The sequence below is a fragment of the Alexandromys fortis genome, unplaced genomic scaffold (assembly GCF_014885135.2).
Source record: "Alexandromys fortis isolate MF-2015 unplaced genomic scaffold, M_Fortis_MF-2015_v1.1 scaffold_86, whole genome shotgun sequence".
In the NCBI taxonomy this organism is placed as follows: domain Eukaryota; kingdom Metazoa; phylum Chordata; class Mammalia; order Rodentia; family Cricetidae; genus Alexandromys; species Alexandromys fortis.
The window spans coordinates 696,449-714,303 of record NW_026067965.1 but is presented as its reverse complement, the minus strand read 5'-3'; the positions used below and the strand labels follow the sequence as shown (position 1 = coordinate 714,303).

The following is a 17,855-nucleotide window of genomic DNA, read 5'->3' as shown; positions in this document are numbered from 1 at the left end:
GGGGAGGAGATGTGGGGATGGGGCGGGGGGTGCTAATTCACAGAATTGGAATTCACTGGCGGTAAAGTCCTGGGTGAAGACCTTTCCCTTAAAGCCTGAGATAGCAGGGTGCAGCCTTCAGACACGGCGCAGGCCGAGTTCCTCAGCCTCTCCCTGTGGTCCGACATCTTGGCGCCCCCATCGGGGTGCTGCGCCAGATCCCTGAGGCACTGGGTCAAGAGCACGCAGGCCGACACCACGCTCATGGCACCTCCCAGGATGGCGGTCTGCACCGCCTTGCCTTCGGCGCTCACGGCGGCTGCACGACCCAGGAATTGAGGCTCGGTGGCAAAGCCCACGAGGGCGCTCACGGCCTGCACCAAGGGCCCGCTGAAGAGCGCGCAGCGGCTGCGGGCCAGCTCGCTGGGTGCCGCCTTCACCTCGCGCACGCATGCCAGCAGCGCCGATGCACTGGTGCTCATGCACTTGACGCCCAGCTTGAACTGCTCGCGCGAGAAGCGGTCCCGTGACTTGTCACTGGCCAGGGCGCACGCGTCCGTCAGGAACTTGAGGTTGCGAGACAAGCCCTGCGACACCTCCAGGAGCAGCTGCGGGGTCATGTCGGCCAGAGGGGTGGCTCGAAGCACAGCGCAGCCCTGCTCCACCTCGTGGCGACAGCGTGTCACACGGTAGCGGTCCACAAGGCCAGGCTGGGCAGGTTGAGCACCCGGCGTGGCCACGGCCGCCAGGTAGGCCGCATGCGCAGAACACTCAGTCAGCGACACCACTAGGTCGCCCAGTTCCACGAGACTGTCCCCTGCCTCTCCAAAGCGGCCCATGTTGAGCTGGCTCTGCACGTCGTGGGTGAGGATGGACAGCCCCTTGGTGCGCGCGATGATGGTGTCCCGGCACTGTTCGAAGGACTCGGCGCCAGCGCCAGGGGAGGCGGGGCTTTCGGAGAGCACCGGCCGCGCCTCGCTCGACAGCAGCAGCAGGTCGGCCACCAGCTGCATCTTGCCCTTGCAGTGATCACAGATTGACACCAGCCTCTTCCGCGGCTGTGAGCTGGCCCCGCCGACGGCGCTCCCAGGAGCCGGAGAAGCCGCCTCGCCAGTGGGTTTCCCGGCACTGCCACTAGCCATCGCGCCCAGGGGGCACTGGCATGCCGCTGGGGAGTCCGCTACCACCGCCGCCGCGACTCAGCTGGCCAGGGCCGCGCTGCCTTCCGCGCACCATCATGCCACCCACCGCGGCGGGCACAGAGATCGGGGTGGTGGCGGCGGCGGCCGGGGGCCGGGCGTCGCGGGGCGGGCCCAAGCCGGCGGCAAGCTCTTTTGGGGCGCTGTGCACGCTCGCTGGAACCGTGAGCCGGGGCACGGTTAGACTCTCAGTCCGCGCCCCTCGCCACGAGCCTACCAGAAAAGTCCCCGCTGCCGGGCTGTCGCCGCCTTCCTGGGCATGGCCGGCCGGACCGCCGGAGCGGAGAGGGCGGGACAGGGAAGGCTGGGAGTTGTCCTTCCTTCCTTCCTTCCTTTGAAATCAAAATCCTCGGCTCCTGGAGGAGCGCGGGCGGCGGCCCCGGGCAGGCTCTGCTGTCAGCCGCCAAGCGGCGGCGATCGAGCTCGGCGGCGCACGTGGGCTTCAGGCGCGGTGACCCCGCCAGGCGACACCGGCCGGAGACGGCGGCCGGAGCAGACGATCGGGGGCGCGCGGCCGCATCTCCCGCTCCGGCTCTTGGGGCGCTGGGCGGCCGCAGGGCCGAGGGCGTGGCTGGCTCTGGGGCGGCCGCTCGTAGTCAGTCGGGCGGGAGGCTGCAACGCAGGGCGCTGGGCGGCCTCGCCTTCCCGCCTGGCGGTTCAGAGTGCGCGGCCCGGCGCCGCGGCGACACGCCGTCCCCGCCTGAATGGCCCGCGCCCGGCGAGCGGCTGTCGTGGCGACTCCATCCCCGTTCCCCCGCGCATCCGACGCCCCGGTGTAGTCGGCTCAGAAGGTGCGCGCGGCTCCGTGGCGGCCGACCCGGGCTCCGACTCCTGCCATGTTTGTCAACCAGCAACTTCCGAGCGACCTCCGAGCAACTGAAAGGAAGGGCGGAGACCGCAGGCCAGGGGACACCCGCCTGCCCGCGCGCGTCTGCGGCTTTCGCCTCCTCGCGTCCGCCTCGCCCCCGGCTCGCCGCCGCCACCTCGGCCGTAACCTCCCCGGAGCCTATAGGAATCTTTTGTGTGGCGTCACCGCCTTTCGTTTAAATCCCGCTTCCTCCTCTTGCCCTTCCTCCCGCCCCCTCCGCCGATCCCGGATGCTTGCGCGATGCGCTGCTCCTCCCCCGGGAAGCTGGGGGCCGTGGGAGGACGCCGCGCCCAGCCCCGACACCGCGGCCCTGGGGGCCGGTGGTCCCCACGTCCAGAGAGGCTGGGAAGCGCGTGTGATGTGGAAGGCCCGCCCTCGCTCCGTTCCCCGGCGCCGCGCACACCCTGGGGACACCGGGGCGCAGCCGCGAGTGGCCTTACGTAAGCTCTCAGCCAGCCCCGGGGTTTGGTGCTTTCTCCCCGCTGAGGGAGCGAGTGTAAAAGGTGATCTGTTTTTGCTTTCTTGAGGAGGAGGCCACTTATTTATTACCCTCTATTTTTTTCCCCCGGATTCCAGTTCGGATCTCTGAGATTCGGTGACTTATGCAAGCCCTTCCCCGCCCTTTGTTGTATTCGACCCTTTCCTATGGGTGGGTTTCCGTGGAAACAACAGGAGTGCTGTTCACGCTCGAGTCCCCACAGCGAAGGGGACCAGAGACAGACCCTTCCTGGGGTTGGTCTCCCCCCCTCCCCCAAAACCGATCAGGAATTGTGTGGCCTTGGGCAAGTTCTTTCTTCAAGTCAGGTTGTGTGTGGTGACTCTGTTCTAGCTGGCTAGAAATTAGTACGCGCCTTGATCAGCAGTTTGCCTTTTCCTGGCTCCACCTATATAATGGAATAATAGCAGCCATTGTTAAGTAATGAGCCCGAATCTGGAAGTAAACACTGCTATCTCTGGGTTATCGACTGGGAAACTGGTGACCCAGATGGCTCTCCTCCTCAGACACAGGGATTAAACCTAGGACCTTGAACTACTGTACTTTTATTCATTAATTTAACTTTTATATATTCTGGAAACAGGGTCTGATTAAGTTGTCCAGGCTGGCCTTGAACTTCTGACCCTCCTCCTTCGGCTTCTCAAGTAGTTGGGATAACTGGCCTTTTCCGTCCAGCCCTGTGGCCGGGTGCACTAAGTGGCTTCCTAAGCTCCTTGGCCACAACAGATGGCTAGAAGAGGTGGTCCTCTACCCCCACCGGCCACCCCCTTTTTTCGTCCAGGCCCTGTGTGCAGGAAACGCCTGGAACACCTGGGCCTGCTCCCAGAAAAGCACTCTGCTCTGAGCAGTCCTGAAGCCTTCTGCTGGTGCCCGGCACAGCACAGCTGGGTGTGCTCAGCCAATGGAAATGTTTGTTCCTCTGTCTCTTCCTAGGACCTCCACAGCCAGTTATAAATGTTATTTATAAGTTGGGTGACCTTCAGATTTATTGTCCAAACCCCAGTAGTTTACAGAGTGCACTTAGACAAGTTATTAATAAGTTAATGCGGAACGACAGTTACAAACCCGGATGGCTAGTCATCCTACTCATAAACAAAAAATGCCCTTACGGAAGATCGTCTCGATGCTAGGTGAACCAGCTTTCTCTACAGACTGAAGCTAGTGGCTCTCTCTATGAGTAGTGGTTCCGTAGGGTTACTCCTTCATATTTTTTCTACAAGGGAAAAACAGAGCAGACTCTTTCCATGGTAACCCATGAATGGTCCTAAGAAATGGTTTCCTTAGCTCTCAAGTCTTAGAGGCCAGCAAAATGGCTTAGCCGGTGAAGGGTACCTTCCCGTAAGCCTGACAACTTGATATTAGTCCCTTGGACCTGCATGTTAGAAAGAGAATCATCTCCTCTGGCCACTACATGGTTGGCATTCACACAAATTGACATGCGCACACTGAATACGTAAATAAAAATGAATAAATTTAAAAAGCCAAAGAGAAGCTGATCCTTTCTCCTTGTGCTCACGCTAATTCCAGGAAGCTATGGGATCAGAATATGTTCCCAAACAGTTGTTGCCCCTGGCGTCCAATTTCTCTTCTATTGTTACTAGAAGCCTCTTGTCCCCAGTATATTGCACATGGACTGCGCCCAGTTGGTTTGTATCATGAAATTGGGTGCAGCTATGCATTTGGTAGGCTAAATTTTTGGTCTTCCCGCCTTCATTTTTCAGATAGTGCCATGCCTAAACTGATCTCCCCAGGTTCCACCTTCACCTGCCTTTTTTGCTTTTTTTTTCTTCTACTATTGTTTTCTCATAGCTCAAGTACTAGGCCTCTACCATGTGCCCATTCAAGACGCTGAGCTTACGAAATAGATTATAGTAGGCAACCTCTGCCTATGGAGATTAGAATCCAGAAGGGGCAAGTTCATGAGCAAGTGCCCCCAGTTACTGTTTGTACAGTGGAGGCACATAACAAAATGAACCCCAGATCAAGTACCACATACCAAGTTTTTCACTCAAAGTGGGCAGACTCGTTTTGGTACATTCTGACCAATGCTGGGGGAAGTAGAGGTGACTTGCAGACCAAAGCAGTGGAAGCCAAATCTAAAATCTCCTGCTCTTTCTCACCTTGCAGTAACTGTGGAGGGATTGTGTCCAGCAACATCTGTCTTCAGAAATGTCTCATCTTCTGTGACCCCACCCACCCAAGAAATAGCATCGTTCTAGTCTCTCTCCTAGTCCCTGGCCATCCCAACTTCTTCTATTAGTTTGATTATTTGAAGTCCTCTGTTCTTTTGTATCTTATTTCATTAAGCATAATTTCATTAAGGTTAATCAGTGCTATAATGTGTCAGAATTTCCTTTTTAGGGGAAATAATATTCACTTGATATGTACTTTGGGCTTTCATACCCAAGCCTCATGTTGCATCCCTAAACTTGTGGGCTAGCAACCAAGCTGTCTGTGGTACACAGTGCCACCCAGTGGTAAGGAGCAGTGTTGGCCATAGTTTTCCCTTGGAGCTGTGTTCCTTGGTTTTATGTTTGTGCTCACAGACAGTGGTCTCAGTTGATCTATTCCTCTTACGTGTTTGCAGACATCCCAGTTCATTCTCTTCCTCTGAGTTTCACTCTTGGCTGGACGCGGGGGTGGGGGGTGCACACGAGCTCTTGGGAGGTGTAGAGGTAAGAGGGTCAGGAGTTCAGCATCATCTGCCGCTATAATAGGGAGTTTAAAGTAAGCGTGGCCTAGGCGAGAGACCTAGCCTAAAAACAACAAATGCTGCCTCTCTTGGAGAACAGTTTACAGCTGAGGAAACGGGGTCCCATCCCTTTTGTCATCACAGGTCATGCATAAGAGCCCCTTGCAGGCCAGGGGTGCAGAATCACCATGGAATACAGCACCCTCCCTACCTGGCGTGTCCTCTAGACCTCTGGCACATCATGATCCTGTCCAGTATACTGCACACCTGGGCAGAACTTCGGCCTTCAGTCCCTCGTCTTCCCTCTTGCTTCTGCAGTGAGCGAGGAGGCTGTGCACAAGCCCAGCCATGCACTGGCAGGAACGCCTGAGCATTCAGCTTCCAGTATCTAAGAGAGTAAGGATTTCCTCCAAGGGTTTCCATGGGCTAGGTTGCTTGCACAGGCCAATAATTTCATAGCCTATCCCTTTGCTGGCCAGTAAGAGAAAAGATGAATCCCAGAATTTAGGGACCACAGGCAGCTAACATTAACCATTCCTGGCCCGCATACCTGGTAGTTAGTATCTATAGATTAAATGGCTATTGCTGCCTCACACACCTTCTCTGGACCTTTAGATATGCTTGGGCATGTCTTGTGTTCACTGTGCTGTCTGCCCAGCCTGGATGAGGCTATTTCCATACTGTTTGGGGCTACAGGTCTCCCTCCCTCCACAACCCTGTCAGCCTGTGAAGAACAGAGCTGGTATCTATCCTCCTCCACATCTGATGCCTTACATAGTCCATCGGCCAGTGCCGATGGCGTTCATTTTTGTCAGACCTTCTCTCAATTCGATTGCTGAAGGGGTCACGTTTGGCACCAGTGACATTCCCACCAGGTCCTGAGCCTCTTTGATGACCGTGTCATTCCGTTTCTCAAATGTGGATGTTATTCAGGCAGGGTTTCAGGTAGTGCTGGAAGGTGTCATGCTACCCCGCTTCCCATGGAGAGCATAGGTCAGCACGAGTCCAGGCTCATGCTCTCTTTAAACCCAAGATGCACTTGGAGGTAGGGCGAGTACACAGTACAGAACTTGGCCCCTCATTTAGACCATGAACACAGTCTCACTTCTGGCCCCTCTTCTCCAGTTCTATGTTGCTCGGCCTCAGACCTGGTTCGGATTCCAGTGCTATCTGAGTGCTCCTGGCTCCAGATTTTGCAATCTATTTCTATATTGCAGTTAGTGTTAGTGTTACTATACTCGGAGTCTCACTGACTAACCCATATGGGGCCATGGTAAAAGAAAGACCTCAGAGAAGAACATGTCCCATATTCCTGGGTGCAGATTTTTGTCCCCATGGCTATACTAGCTATCTGACCAGAGTTGACTGAGTCTAAAATCAAGACCAATACAGAGGCTGGGGAGATGGTTTAGCGGGTAAAGCACTTTGTTGAACAAATACTGGTCAGCCCTCAAGGAAACAGAAAATGGGAATCTTTGTAGTAAACCGGCTAGCCAGGCTAGCGGAAATGGCAAAGTCCGGGTTTAAAGAACAGACCCTGTTTCAGTGTATAAGGTGAAGAGTGATGAAGGGGGGGACACTGGATGTTAACCTCTGGCCTTCATTCACATCATTACTACATACGCGTGTGTGCGCATGCGTGCACACACACACACACACACACGAAATAAATACACAGACACTTATCATTGGCATGATCCCTTTAGCCCCTTCTGGAATCTATGTAGAATCCACGGTAGATGACTTATCTCCTCTGCTAGTACCAGGCCTCCGATGATGCCTGAATCCTAATTAGTCTTAACAATAAAAATCCAGAGTCGGGTCTTAGGGTGAATGAAAGCTGTGAAAGACCAGAGAAGCAGAGCAGCAGCTACTAGACCTCTATGAAATCTCAGACTGAGTGGGGCCTGCTGTCCCTGTGAATCCTTCCTTAGGCTGAATGGGGGCCCTCCTTATATTCCCGTCTCCACCTCTCTAGTGCTGGGATTGAAGACATGAGTCTCCCACGTGTGGGGAGTGTGGGGATCAGATGTGTGAGCCACCACTGCCTGGCTCTGTGTGGTTCCTTTAGACCGGTGGCCTTGAACTCCTGATCTTCTGGCTTCCTCCTCCTCCCAGTGCTGGAATTAAAGGTGTGTGCCACCTCGGCCTGGTCTCTTTGGTTAACTAGTGGCTAGCTCTGTCCTATGATCTCCAGGCAAGCATTATTTGTCAGAATACAAATGAAATATCATACAACACTCGGATACAGTGCCGAGGGCTGCAGGTTCACTTTCCTGTGTGTCTCACCAGCCTAACAACAAGTCACTGGTAAATAAGGTCCTTCAGAGTTGAACCTGGTCCAAGTTCCAAAACACCGAAATATACTTTTAAAACATCAAAGTGTTAAAATCTAGTTGCTCCAGATGCTTTCACATCAGTGGAGTGGGAGCCAGATGGGTTTCCTCCTCAGATGACAGTCAGTAGCCCTGGAACTTTCTGACTTGTTTCCATGATTGAAGTACGACACTTAAAAAAAAAAAAATTCTTCTCTGTAACCAGATATTGTGGGCTAAGAAAACCAGCAACCAGCATTTTTTCACCTTACCTTGGCAGTTGGCAGAATGAATGACCAGGGTGACCCCGCCCTGCAGAGCACATGATCCGTCACAGCTGTGCATGTTTTTTTAGCAAGACTGTGCCAGGACAGAGCTCCAAGCCACTGGGTGGAGCCGTGTGCCCCTGGGAGAAGGCTCATGACATTTCCCCTATGATTTCAGGAAAGAAAAAAAAATTCATTTTTTTCTTTTCTTTCTTTTTTTTGCTTATGAGTTGTTTCTGCACAATGTCAACAGAAAACTTCCATGTGTTTATGTATACCCGTGCGTGAATATGGAAATGTCAGCCTCTGCTATAGTAGGCTAAGTGCACACCGCATTTGACCTTAGAGTGGAGGTCGTCAATAAGGCGCTTGGTTGCTAGGAAGCTGCTTTCTTAGCTTCTGCTTCACGCTGTTCCCTTCACAAGAAGCCTGATTGTATTTGGACCAGTAGCCAGTTCAGCTAAATGACAGTTCCTCAGCCCCTCTCAGAGAGGCCGACTCCAGCCCAAGAGACCAGAAGTGCAGTGCTGTGCACAGTTCCCTAATAGGGCGTTTCAAATACCTCGATCCCACTGGAAGGCCTTCCCCCTTCACCTTGGCTTCCTTCCCATTTCCTTTTCTTTGAATGTCATCGGATCGTCCAATGACTGGAACACCAGGAGCCATCCTGGAACTTTTGATGCCCTTGAGGATGGAAACTCCAGACCAGTCTGAAGAGGCAGTGTGAGAAAGAAGTCAGGATGGCCCAGAACACCCTAACACGCTCAGTTTCCACCTACGTCTGTGAGAGAAGTTCCAGTGGATAAGACTTTTGTTTAAACATCTTTGTTTCTCTGTAGCTTTGAGCTCGTCCTGGAACTACCTCTTGTAAAGGAGGCTGGCCTTGAACTCAGAGACCCACCCGCCTCTGCCTTGAGTGCTGGGATTAAAGGCGTGCGCGCCGCCGCCGCCGCCGCCGCCGCCGCCGCCGCCGCCACCACCACCACCATCTGGCTATTTTAACGACACAGGGTTTCTTTTAGCAGTTCTGGAACTAGCTCAGTAGACCAGGCTAGCTTAGATCTCAGAGATCTGCCTGCCTCTGCCTGTGCTGGATCCTCATTGCCTGGCTGAGACTGGAACTACTTTAAACAATAAGAAATGGTTATGTATTAAATCATTTAAAACTTTTTGCAAAGGTTGTTGACAGTGATATTGAAAGACTGGTGGGCTGAACTGTCTGTGGAGCAGAATGACAATAGATCCTCTATTTACTGCCTTCGAGAAAAGTTGCCCTGGCTGTCCTTAGCTTTTTAGCTGGAAGTTCTCGTGGGAAATTGTTAGGGAGCGAGGCTGAAAGTCCACACCCTGAAAAGGGCCTCACTAGGGTCAAGGCAGTTTGCATATCTTCCCCCTCTCTTTCAATTCAAAAGTGAGGCCTCAAGGACGCTGTTTGGCAGCTTCTGCAGGCCCTGAGGGGAACTTTCAGATCTGGTTAGTGAATGAGAGACAGAAAGGCTGACTTCTTACTAACAACTCCCCCACCCCGTCGTAAAAGCACAGTCCAGCGGGATCCAGCTAGGTTAGACAGTTTGGCCAGGCTAAGGGGAGGAGCCGTAGGCGGAGCCTGGAGATGGGGCGGAGCCTTTAGGGTGAAACAAGGGGAGGAACTGTTGGTGCCCAGCCGGGTGAGGGCCTAGAGCCATGGGGCGGAGTCTGGGAGGAGGCGGAGCCAGATGATGAGCGGATCTGCGGGGCGGGGCCGAGGCTGGGGGGGGGGGGGTTGGGGCTTCCGGAGGAGGTCGCCTGGAGGAAACGGGACGAGGCGGGGCGCGGTAGGCTGCTGATGGGTGGGAGGTGGAGCCACTGGCCCCTGAGTGTGCGAAGGGGGCGAGTACTGGGCATCCTAGTGTACTGCACACTACGGGGGCGGGGCCGGGCTCCTGGACTTCGCGCCGTCTGCGCAGGCCCGGTGTGCGTGCCGTGGTTCCGCTGGGCGGCTAACATGGCGGCGTCCACCTGGATGCGCGCGGTCCTCCTATTTTTGTGTGCCTCGGATCTGCTGCTTTTTCCTCCTCCTGGGGCCTGCGCGGCCGACACGCCGGGCGAAGCCACCCCACCTCCGCGGAAGAAGAAGAAGGACATCCGCGATTACAATGATGCCGACATGGCTCGACTTCTGGAGCAGTGGGAGGTCCGTGCTGCCCTTACTCACGGGCAAGTCTCCATCTAGATCCCTTCTCTCTAACCTTTACCCTCTTGGTCTTGTGACCCTCTGACTTCTGTCCCCCGATCTCTAGCCCTGTCCTGTACCCAGGGCCCTTATTGACTGACTCAAGTTACTGCGGACAACCCCCCCTTCCCGTGCCTTCATTCCACCATGGCTCAGGCCTCTCTCCCCAGTGTCCGTGAGCCATGACTGCTCGGCTACCCCAGTTAGGATTTAGCTTCTCACCAGTCAAGCCACGCTTTCTCTGCTGGGCCCCGGTGGTCTCTACATTGATTCTGGCGGGCATTGAGCCTGCAGACAGGGAGAGAGCACTTCTGAAGAGCGTTCGTTCCCTCACTCCTGTTGATGATGAGTGAGTGGGTTGTGAAGGTTCTCTCTTGAGAACGTTTTTTAGCTTTCATAGAGATCCTCCCAAATATAGAGGGTATTTCCGATTCCTTTGGTGTGTGTTCCTGCTGGGGTTTTTGTAATTTTGTGGGTGGATTTATTTTACTGGTGGAGGGAGCTAAGGCATCTCATGTGGAACTCAGGTTTTTCATTCAAGGGAACAGTGGATTTGTTTTGTGAGAGGCCGTTTTCTGATCTGTTACTCTAACGCACTGGGGTGTGTAGTCCCAGTGAGAGTGTATAAGGTGCCCAAAAGCACATTGCAGCCTTCCCCCTTTCCGAAAGCAATTGTACCATCATATTTGATTTGCACAGCTGATGGACTGTACCCACTGGGTAACTTGGGGCACTTAGTCTCTTTTTGCAGAGAACTCCCAAGGTGTGTTTCCAAAGCTGATGTTTTGACTTGTAGCTAACTCTGTATTATTAGAGTAATATATCGTATTAGTATTTGGGCCTAAGTTGAAAGCAGCCACCTGCTGAATTTGTCCAGAAGAAAGGGGACCCTTTTTTTTCCCCCATGTTATCTGTACCCAACAGAAAGCTTGAAGTAGTGGGGCGGCAGTAGTGCATGTTTTTCATCCCAGTACTTGAGAGATTGGAGAAGTAAGCTAGCCTTAGTTAAACCTGAGCCACATAGTAAATTTCCAACTAGTTTGGGCTTCACAAGGGAGACCCTTTCCCCCAAAGAGAAAAGAAAAATATGATATGGGCGAGTATCACTAATGAGGAATCCTCTCATTCTCTTCTCTATTTCAAACTGTCTTTTTTGGACTCTAGTAAACAACGCCTTTTCATTTGCCAAGGTGAGAACCTTATCTTGTGAAAAGCTTTGCCATGGTCAGTACAGTACACTGAAACAAATGGTTGGCTCCTCTAAAGAGAAGATGCAGCAAGCACATCAGAAGGCCACAGGGAAGGGGGTTGCTTTAGACAGGATAAGGAGAGGACCTGAGAAGAGTCTGAGAGAGACCTGGGCGTTGGGCAGAATAGCAGAGACCAACGGGTTGACATTCAGTACACTTGAACTTGTGAGTTTGGTCTGGTACAGATCTCTGTGCTGTAGTTTCCTTAGATGCATGATGGAAGTGTTGGCGTTCATCTCCAAGCGGCTGCAAGTATTATCTGGGAAAACTGGGAGAACTTGGAAGAGTGCAATTCATAATCGGTATCGAGTATCAGAACTACTGAATTTCGGCTGTGTCTGAAGCAGAGCGCTAGTGAGTGGTCTTGAATACCTTAGGGCCTATGCTGTATTTAGAAGTAGTGAGTGGTTGGGTCTTAGGGGATGAAAGCAGTCTTACCCGGACATCATAGCACTAGATACTATACTTAATCATCTCAACCCTGTTTCTAGTCTTTCTTTATGAAAACATAATTTTAGTAGCTGTAATCAGTACAGATTTTAAAAGTTGGGTTTGTTTCCTCTGATAGCTATTAAATAGTTCCCTTTGGACCATCTTTATAGCTATGCTTTTTTGTTTTGTTTTGTTTTTGAGACAGTTTCTCTGTTTAGCTTTGGAGCCTGTCCTGGAATTCTGTAGACCAGGCTGACCTCGAACTCAGAGCTCCACCTGCCTCTGTCAAGTTGTCTTTCTCCCCCCCCCCCACCCCCATGTGCCCTGGAGCTGTGGAGGGGTGGTGGGTAAACAAAGCTTTGAAGTCTGCTACACAGCAGACTACTTTAATCCTTTCTCTTGGGTGATAAGGAGACTGTTTCCTGAGGGCTGACCCTGAGAAGACTGTTGTTTCCTGAAGCCACTCAAAGCAATTTGCCCAGGGTCACAGCAGGTTAGCATTTGGAATTCTGTCCCTCGACTTCAGAGCCTGTTCTTTGACTCACTTAGCTACACTGCTGCACACATTGGTGTGCACTGTGCAGGTGGACTGTAGACACTACAGATGTGAGCTCCCTTCCCCAGCAGCCCTGCTTCTCCTCTGAGAGGAGAAGGTTCTTCTGCAGTGGAGTCTTTAAATTTGGGAGTGCTCTAACAGCTTCCTAATAGCACGACTGTTTCCTGAGGGCCTTACCTCAGGTCTGTGAAAAGGTGGGGACTCTTGTGTTCAAACTGGTGAGTCTCAGCTGGCACAGGAAATGCAGGTGTGATTGTGCTTTTTGTGGAGGCCAGAGGGATCGACAGCCAGAAATATATATTTAGCTTAGGCATAGGCCTTCTGGTATATGTGTAAACTTGCTCGTTCTTTGAGGTCGTCTGATTCCTTCAGTGGAGAACTTAAGCAGTCCACTGCACAGATTGGAGATGCGGTGTGTCCAAACAGACTATTATAGTAACTCCGCAGATGGTCGCTGTTGTCAAGGCCCCTGAAAGAACAGAGTTCAGCTTGGTTGTCTACAGACTTCTGTGGGGCTTGGAGAAACGAGTTGAAAATGCTAGACTGCATGCAGCCAAGTGTGTGGTGCAAACCTGTGGTTCTGGCACTGGTCCTGCTCCCTCACTCTCCATCTTCTTCCCATGGCGGGGTCTGTCACCAAATCTGAAGCTAGGCTAGTGGCCAGCAGACTCCAGCCATTTTCCTCCCTCTAACTCCAGTGCTAGGATTATAGGCCTGAGAGACCATGCCTAGCTTTTCAGTCTATATTAATTTGGTGTGAGCCATGGGTCAGAGAAAGAGCTGGTTGGGTGGTCAATTTTTTTCCTCCCCCATGTGGGTCCTGGGGATTGAACTGGGTCATCAAGTGTGCCTAGGCAAGCGACCTTTATCCACTGAGCCAACTCAACCACCCTTTTGGGGATTTTTCTTTTTTCTGTTGTGTGCATTCTTTCTATTTATTAGTTATTTTATTATTCTGTTTACTAGCTATTTATTGATATTCCACTATTAATACATACTTTTCTCTTTTCATTTCTGATGTCAGTATGGACTTTATTTGGTGTTATAAATCATTATTTTTCATGTTCACGTTATTCCAAATTTGGCCCTTGAGCTGCTGCTTCAGTTTGGCGTCTGTGTCGTTCTGACGTGGTGTGTGATTCATTGAGCACTTCTTTCTGACGCAGAGATATTTAAGGTTTCGTAGGCAATGATTAGGGTTTTCTTCAAGGAACCTACGCTTTAATATTTTTATCCATCTACTCTGTCATCTACTTGTCCAATCAGTCTGTGCCTACAACTCCAGTCTGATCCCACAAAGCACACTCTGTCTCCTTCCATGTTTGCATCTTCCCTCACGTGAGGAATCCGCTGTAGTCGCCCTCAGCAGGTCTACACTGTTTCCCGTCCCTAGAATCCGCAGAAGATGCTTTCAGAAGTGCTAGGTCACAGCACTGAGTAGGGCAGGCCTACCCCCTTGGGATTGAACACTTGTGCGCAGTGGATTGCGGGTTTTAAGTACGCAACACGAAGAGTTTGTTTTGCTCTGCTGGGGATGGTTCCCAGGACCCTGGGCATGCTAGAAAAGCACTCTGTCATTGAGCCCACAGTGAGTTTTGGATAGTGTAACCACACCTTATGAGTCAAGGAGGTTACAGACCGGCACACCAGATGTTCCTTCATGTTCATTCGTTCAGTCTGTCTTTGTCCCGAGGCAATCAGTGTTCTGATTTGCTACAAATTGATTTCTGTCACCCCTCGTTCATTTTACTTGTTCCTGATGCTTTAAACAAATGGGATTTTATGGTCTGCCTTTTGTGCCTGTCAGGTGTTATTTTTTAAAAACAAAGTTGTCTTAGTGGTTTTGGACATTGGCCCCCCAGGCCTTCTCTCATGCTAAGGCAAGCACTCTACCACTAAGCCACACCCCCAGCTGTTTGAGTCAAGATCTTCCTGAGTTGCTTAAGCTGGCCTTGGATTCTCCATCTTTCTCCTTGATCTTATGAGTAATTGGGGTTATGTACCTTAGCTACTATGCCTGTATTTGAGATTTGTTGTAAGAGTATTTGATTTTCTTTGTTAGATACCTGGATGTGGCTGGTTTTGTAATCTACCATGTTGGGTAGATTCTTTGAGAGTGAACACATCATAGAAAATGTATGACACAGGAACCCTGAGTTGGTGTTAGGGAAGTCTTGTTTGTAGTAATTTGGTGGTGTGTGCCCTGCTTCTGACATGCTGGGGAGTATCTGTGCAATTGGAGAGTCTGATGACAGGGTCTAATGCTTCTGACGTGCTGGGGAGTATCTGTGCAATTGGAGAGTCTGATGACAGGTCTAATGCCCTCTCCTGGCAGAAAGATGACGACATAGAAGAAGGAGACCTTCCAGAGCACAAGCGACCCTCTGCACCTGTCGACTTCTCAAAGCTAGACCCAGGCAAGCCAGAGAGCATCTTGAAAATGACAAAGAAAGGGAAGACACTGATGATGTTTGTCACTGTGTCCGGGAACCCCACTGAGAAGGAGACGGAGGAAATCACCAGCCTGTGGCAGGGGAGTCTGTTCAATGCCAACTATGATGTTCAGAGGTAAAGACCCCAGGCTAGGTCGCTTCTCTGTGTTTTTTTTTGGGGGGGGGTGCATTTGATGTTTAAAATAGGGTTTTACTATGTAGCTCTAGCCATTTAGTCCAGCTGCCTCAGACTCCCTCCCTCTGCCTCCTCAGCTCTGGGATGCAGCTTCGGGTCACCTGACCTGCATGTGTGCTGCCGATTTTTCTGGGTCTGAAGCAGGGTGTCTTTTTCTTGGCAGACTTCCCAAGGACCTTGGACCTTTCCTGTCTATGAACTCTTTTAAGTTTATTTAAATTTATTTAAATATTTTTCTTTAAACTTTCTGGAGGAGTCAATCAGTAAGTTTTAATAATTGTTTGGTTTTGAAAGTTTTGTTTATCTTTGTCTCTTTAACTTTTGCCTCGTCTCAATAAAGAGTTGTATTGCTTAGCCTCTTAGAAGGCTGAGTGAGTTGTGGCTCTCCAGTCCACGGTGTAGCTGTTGATACATGCAGCTGTCTCAGGTGACTAGTAATTAATGTGAGAGGATCTATTGTCAGAGACCATATGATCTTAAAATACAGTCGGAAAGGTTCTACTTTATATCAATTTTACTCATTGATTTTTGACCGTGTTCACCACCCTCTCCCCTACCCATCCAGCTATGAGTGTCCCCCTTTTTTCGAGCCTGCTTTTTCTTGGTAGTTCTGAAACTCGAGGTCTTCAGATGTCATAAGAAAATAAGGAAGTGGTGAGCTGTGGAGCAGGAGTTCCTGGGAGTGCACTTCTGCAGCTTCCTCGGAGACATGTCTTGGTGGTGGCTGCTCACGAAGCCTTGCTACTGAATGGGGCAGGTGTGGTGTGCTCAGAAAAAGAAGAAGAATCGTGTCCTCTGGCCACGCTTTTGTGTATCACCACGACCCATGCTGTTCCTTTTTGCTTCCTGGGCTCTGCTGAGTGGGGATAAGCTGAGATGCTTGCTTCTGATCTTGGTTAGGATTTCTGCCTGCTTGTCAGGTACCCTTGTGGGCCTTGAGGAGGAACCATATAGTACCTGCTCTAAGCCAGTGACTTTATCCTTCTCAGTGAAGACATTTTGTTAAACAAAAATAACTCGAGACTTCAGAACATAAATGGCTGGGCACAATAGCATGTGGCTGTAATCTCAGCCTTGGGAGGTGAAGTCCGAGGATCTGAAGTTCAAAGTCGCTCTCATATGGTGTCATCTTTGGCTACTTGAAATTTTTATCAGGAAAAGGGGAAACAAAACCAATCCCCCCACCACCCCCCAAAAAAGTAACACAGAGATGGAAGTGACATTTCAGAATGTTAAAGATAGAAACGGGACTCCTCCCACCTCTGTCAGCCTACCTGTGCCCCCTCCACCGCCCCCAAGGAGTTTTTCTTTTATAGTCTCTTGACAAGGGCACCATTTGTGCCCCAGGAATATGAGCTTCTGCTTCTGTCTAGATCCAAACAGGATGTTTAGAGTTCAGCAAACATTAAAGTCAGCAGCCACGTGGCCCAACAGTGCAGTGTTGTGTATTTGTGCGGAATTAACTAGCATTGCTTACCGGTGGCTTCTCCATCTAGGTTCATCGTGGGATCAGACCGTGCTATCTTCATGCTCCGGGATGGGAGCTATGCCTGGGAAATCAAGGACTTTTTGGTTGGCCAAGACAGGTGTGCTGATGTCACTCTAGAGGGACAGGTGTACCCTGGCAAAGGAGGAGGAAGCAAGGAGAAAAATAAAACAAAGCCAGAGAAGGGTAAAAAGAAGAAGGAGGGAGATGCCAAGCCACGGGCTTCCAAGGAAGATAATCGAGCTGGGAGCAGGAAGGAAGATCTCTAGCGGGTGGCAAGCTTCCCAGCATTGCAGACGACATTCTCGTGTCTTCTAGAGAGGGTCTGTGTGTGACCTGGTCAGTATCGCAGTTACTGTATGAAGGCTTCACATATGGAGCCAGGCTTTGTGACTGGTAGTGGACACTGGCAAGTCATGCTAACTGTGGCATCGCCTACATGGAAACTTGATAGACGTTCTGTACCTCTTATGCCTGGTGAGTCCTTGACGTCTCCAGAGTACCACTCCCGCCTCTTCACTGCTCGGCTGTGTGTTCTTGCACATCCCTTACAAGCTCTCGTCAGGCAAGCCTGGAAACCCGTGGCTTGACTGAGGCAGGCATTGACTGTCAGTCCGTGAAGATAAGTGTGCTGTGTGAGCCGTGCAGCTGGCTCTGCACACCCAGGGGGCCAGCCATCTCATACGGGACGTGTGGGTTCACGAGACATGCCACTCGAATCCCGAGGAATCATTTCAGATGGCTTCAGTCCTCCTCATCAGTCCAGGGGACCCATTGTCTGTCCGCCTTCCTGTGGTCGGAGAGGGAACGCGGTTTGTGCTGCCTCGTGTGAGGGGAGAGGGGTGCTTCAGTTGAGGGCTCATGCGGTCATGGCCGACAGCTGTGACGTTGGCGAGGAGGGACCGGCAGAATCTCCATCAAGTGGACCTCATCTACAGTATTTCTAGGTGGTTTTCTTTGCTAAAGTGCCTAAACTTGTGCTTTCGGATGGTTCTCTCGTGGTGTGCTGCTGCTCACATCTGGGTTTGCTGTTCGTAGGGTGAAGCCTATCTAAAAGAACATTTCTATGAAGAAGCCTTTTCCTAAGAACCTACATTCTTTAAAACCTCAGTTGTGATTGTAAGCAGTTCAGAGTGGTACATAGGAAGTGTCACCGTTAGTGTTGCAGTGCAAAGAATTGCCCTGCCCTGCTGCCAGAAGTTTGTCCCAGTGGGGCTACTGTTGATCATTTGTTTTTCAGAAATAAAGTATGTTTACCGGCTTCCGGTGATGTATATATTCTGTCCTCATTTTGGCCCCTATTCATGTTTCTCCTTGTGAGCCGCACCCTCTCCCTCCCCAGCTCAGGGTGTCCTGGATGCAACCTGCTGAGTCTCTTCAGAAAGAGGCTTTTCTTAGTCCTGGTACATTGTGAGCCTGGGGAGATGATCTGTTGCTATCCTTCTGAGGGCGGGCTACTGGTGTTCCTTTGAGTCA

The 17,855-nt window shown here is 51.3% G+C and overlaps 2 protein-coding genes across 2 annotated transcripts; one reads left to right on the top strand and one right to left on the bottom strand.

Annotated features, from left to right (window-relative positions):
• Nucleotides 1-25: 25 nt before the first annotated feature.
• Nucleotides 26-1,353, bottom strand: Tlnrd1 (talin rod domain containing 1). Its single transcript, XM_050154003.1, has one exon. The coding sequence runs from the start codon at nucleotides 1,119-1,121 to the stop codon at nucleotides 33-35; it is 1,089 nt and encodes a 362-aa protein (XP_050009960.1). The 5' UTR covers nucleotides 1,122-1,353; the 3' UTR covers nucleotides 26-32.
• An 8,333-nt stretch (nucleotides 1,354-9,686) lies between these two features.
• Mesd (mesoderm development LRP chaperone) lies at nucleotides 9,687-17,640 on the top strand. The gene is made up of 3 exons (XM_050154004.1): nucleotides 9,687-9,988; nucleotides 14,601-14,833; nucleotides 16,390-17,640. Exons 1-3 carry the CDS (start codon nucleotides 9,800-9,802, stop codon nucleotides 16,646-16,648), a joined length of 681 nt encoding a protein of 226 aa, XP_050009961.1. The 5' UTR covers nucleotides 9,687-9,799; the 3' UTR covers nucleotides 16,649-17,640.
• Nucleotides 17,641-17,855: the final 215 nt, after the last annotated feature.

Bases quoted from the DNA above. Each gene is read 5' to 3' on its own strand.
- Tlnrd1 (XM_050154003.1), bottom strand. From the start codon at position 1,121: ATGGCTAGTGGCAGTGCCGGGAAACCCACTGGCGAGGCGGCTTCTCCG.
- Mesd (XM_050154004.1), top strand. From the start codon at position 9,800: ATGGCGGCGTCCACCTGGATGCGCGCGGTCCTCCTATTTTTGTGTGCC. The intron at 9,989-14,600 runs GTCCGTGCTGCC...CTCTCCTGGCAG, and splicing joins GACTTCTGGAGCAGTGGGAG to AAAGATGACGACATAGAAGA. The intron at 14,834-16,389 runs GTAAAGACCCCA...TTCTCCATCTAG, and splicing joins GCCAACTATGATGTTCAGAG to GTTCATCGTGGGATCAGACC.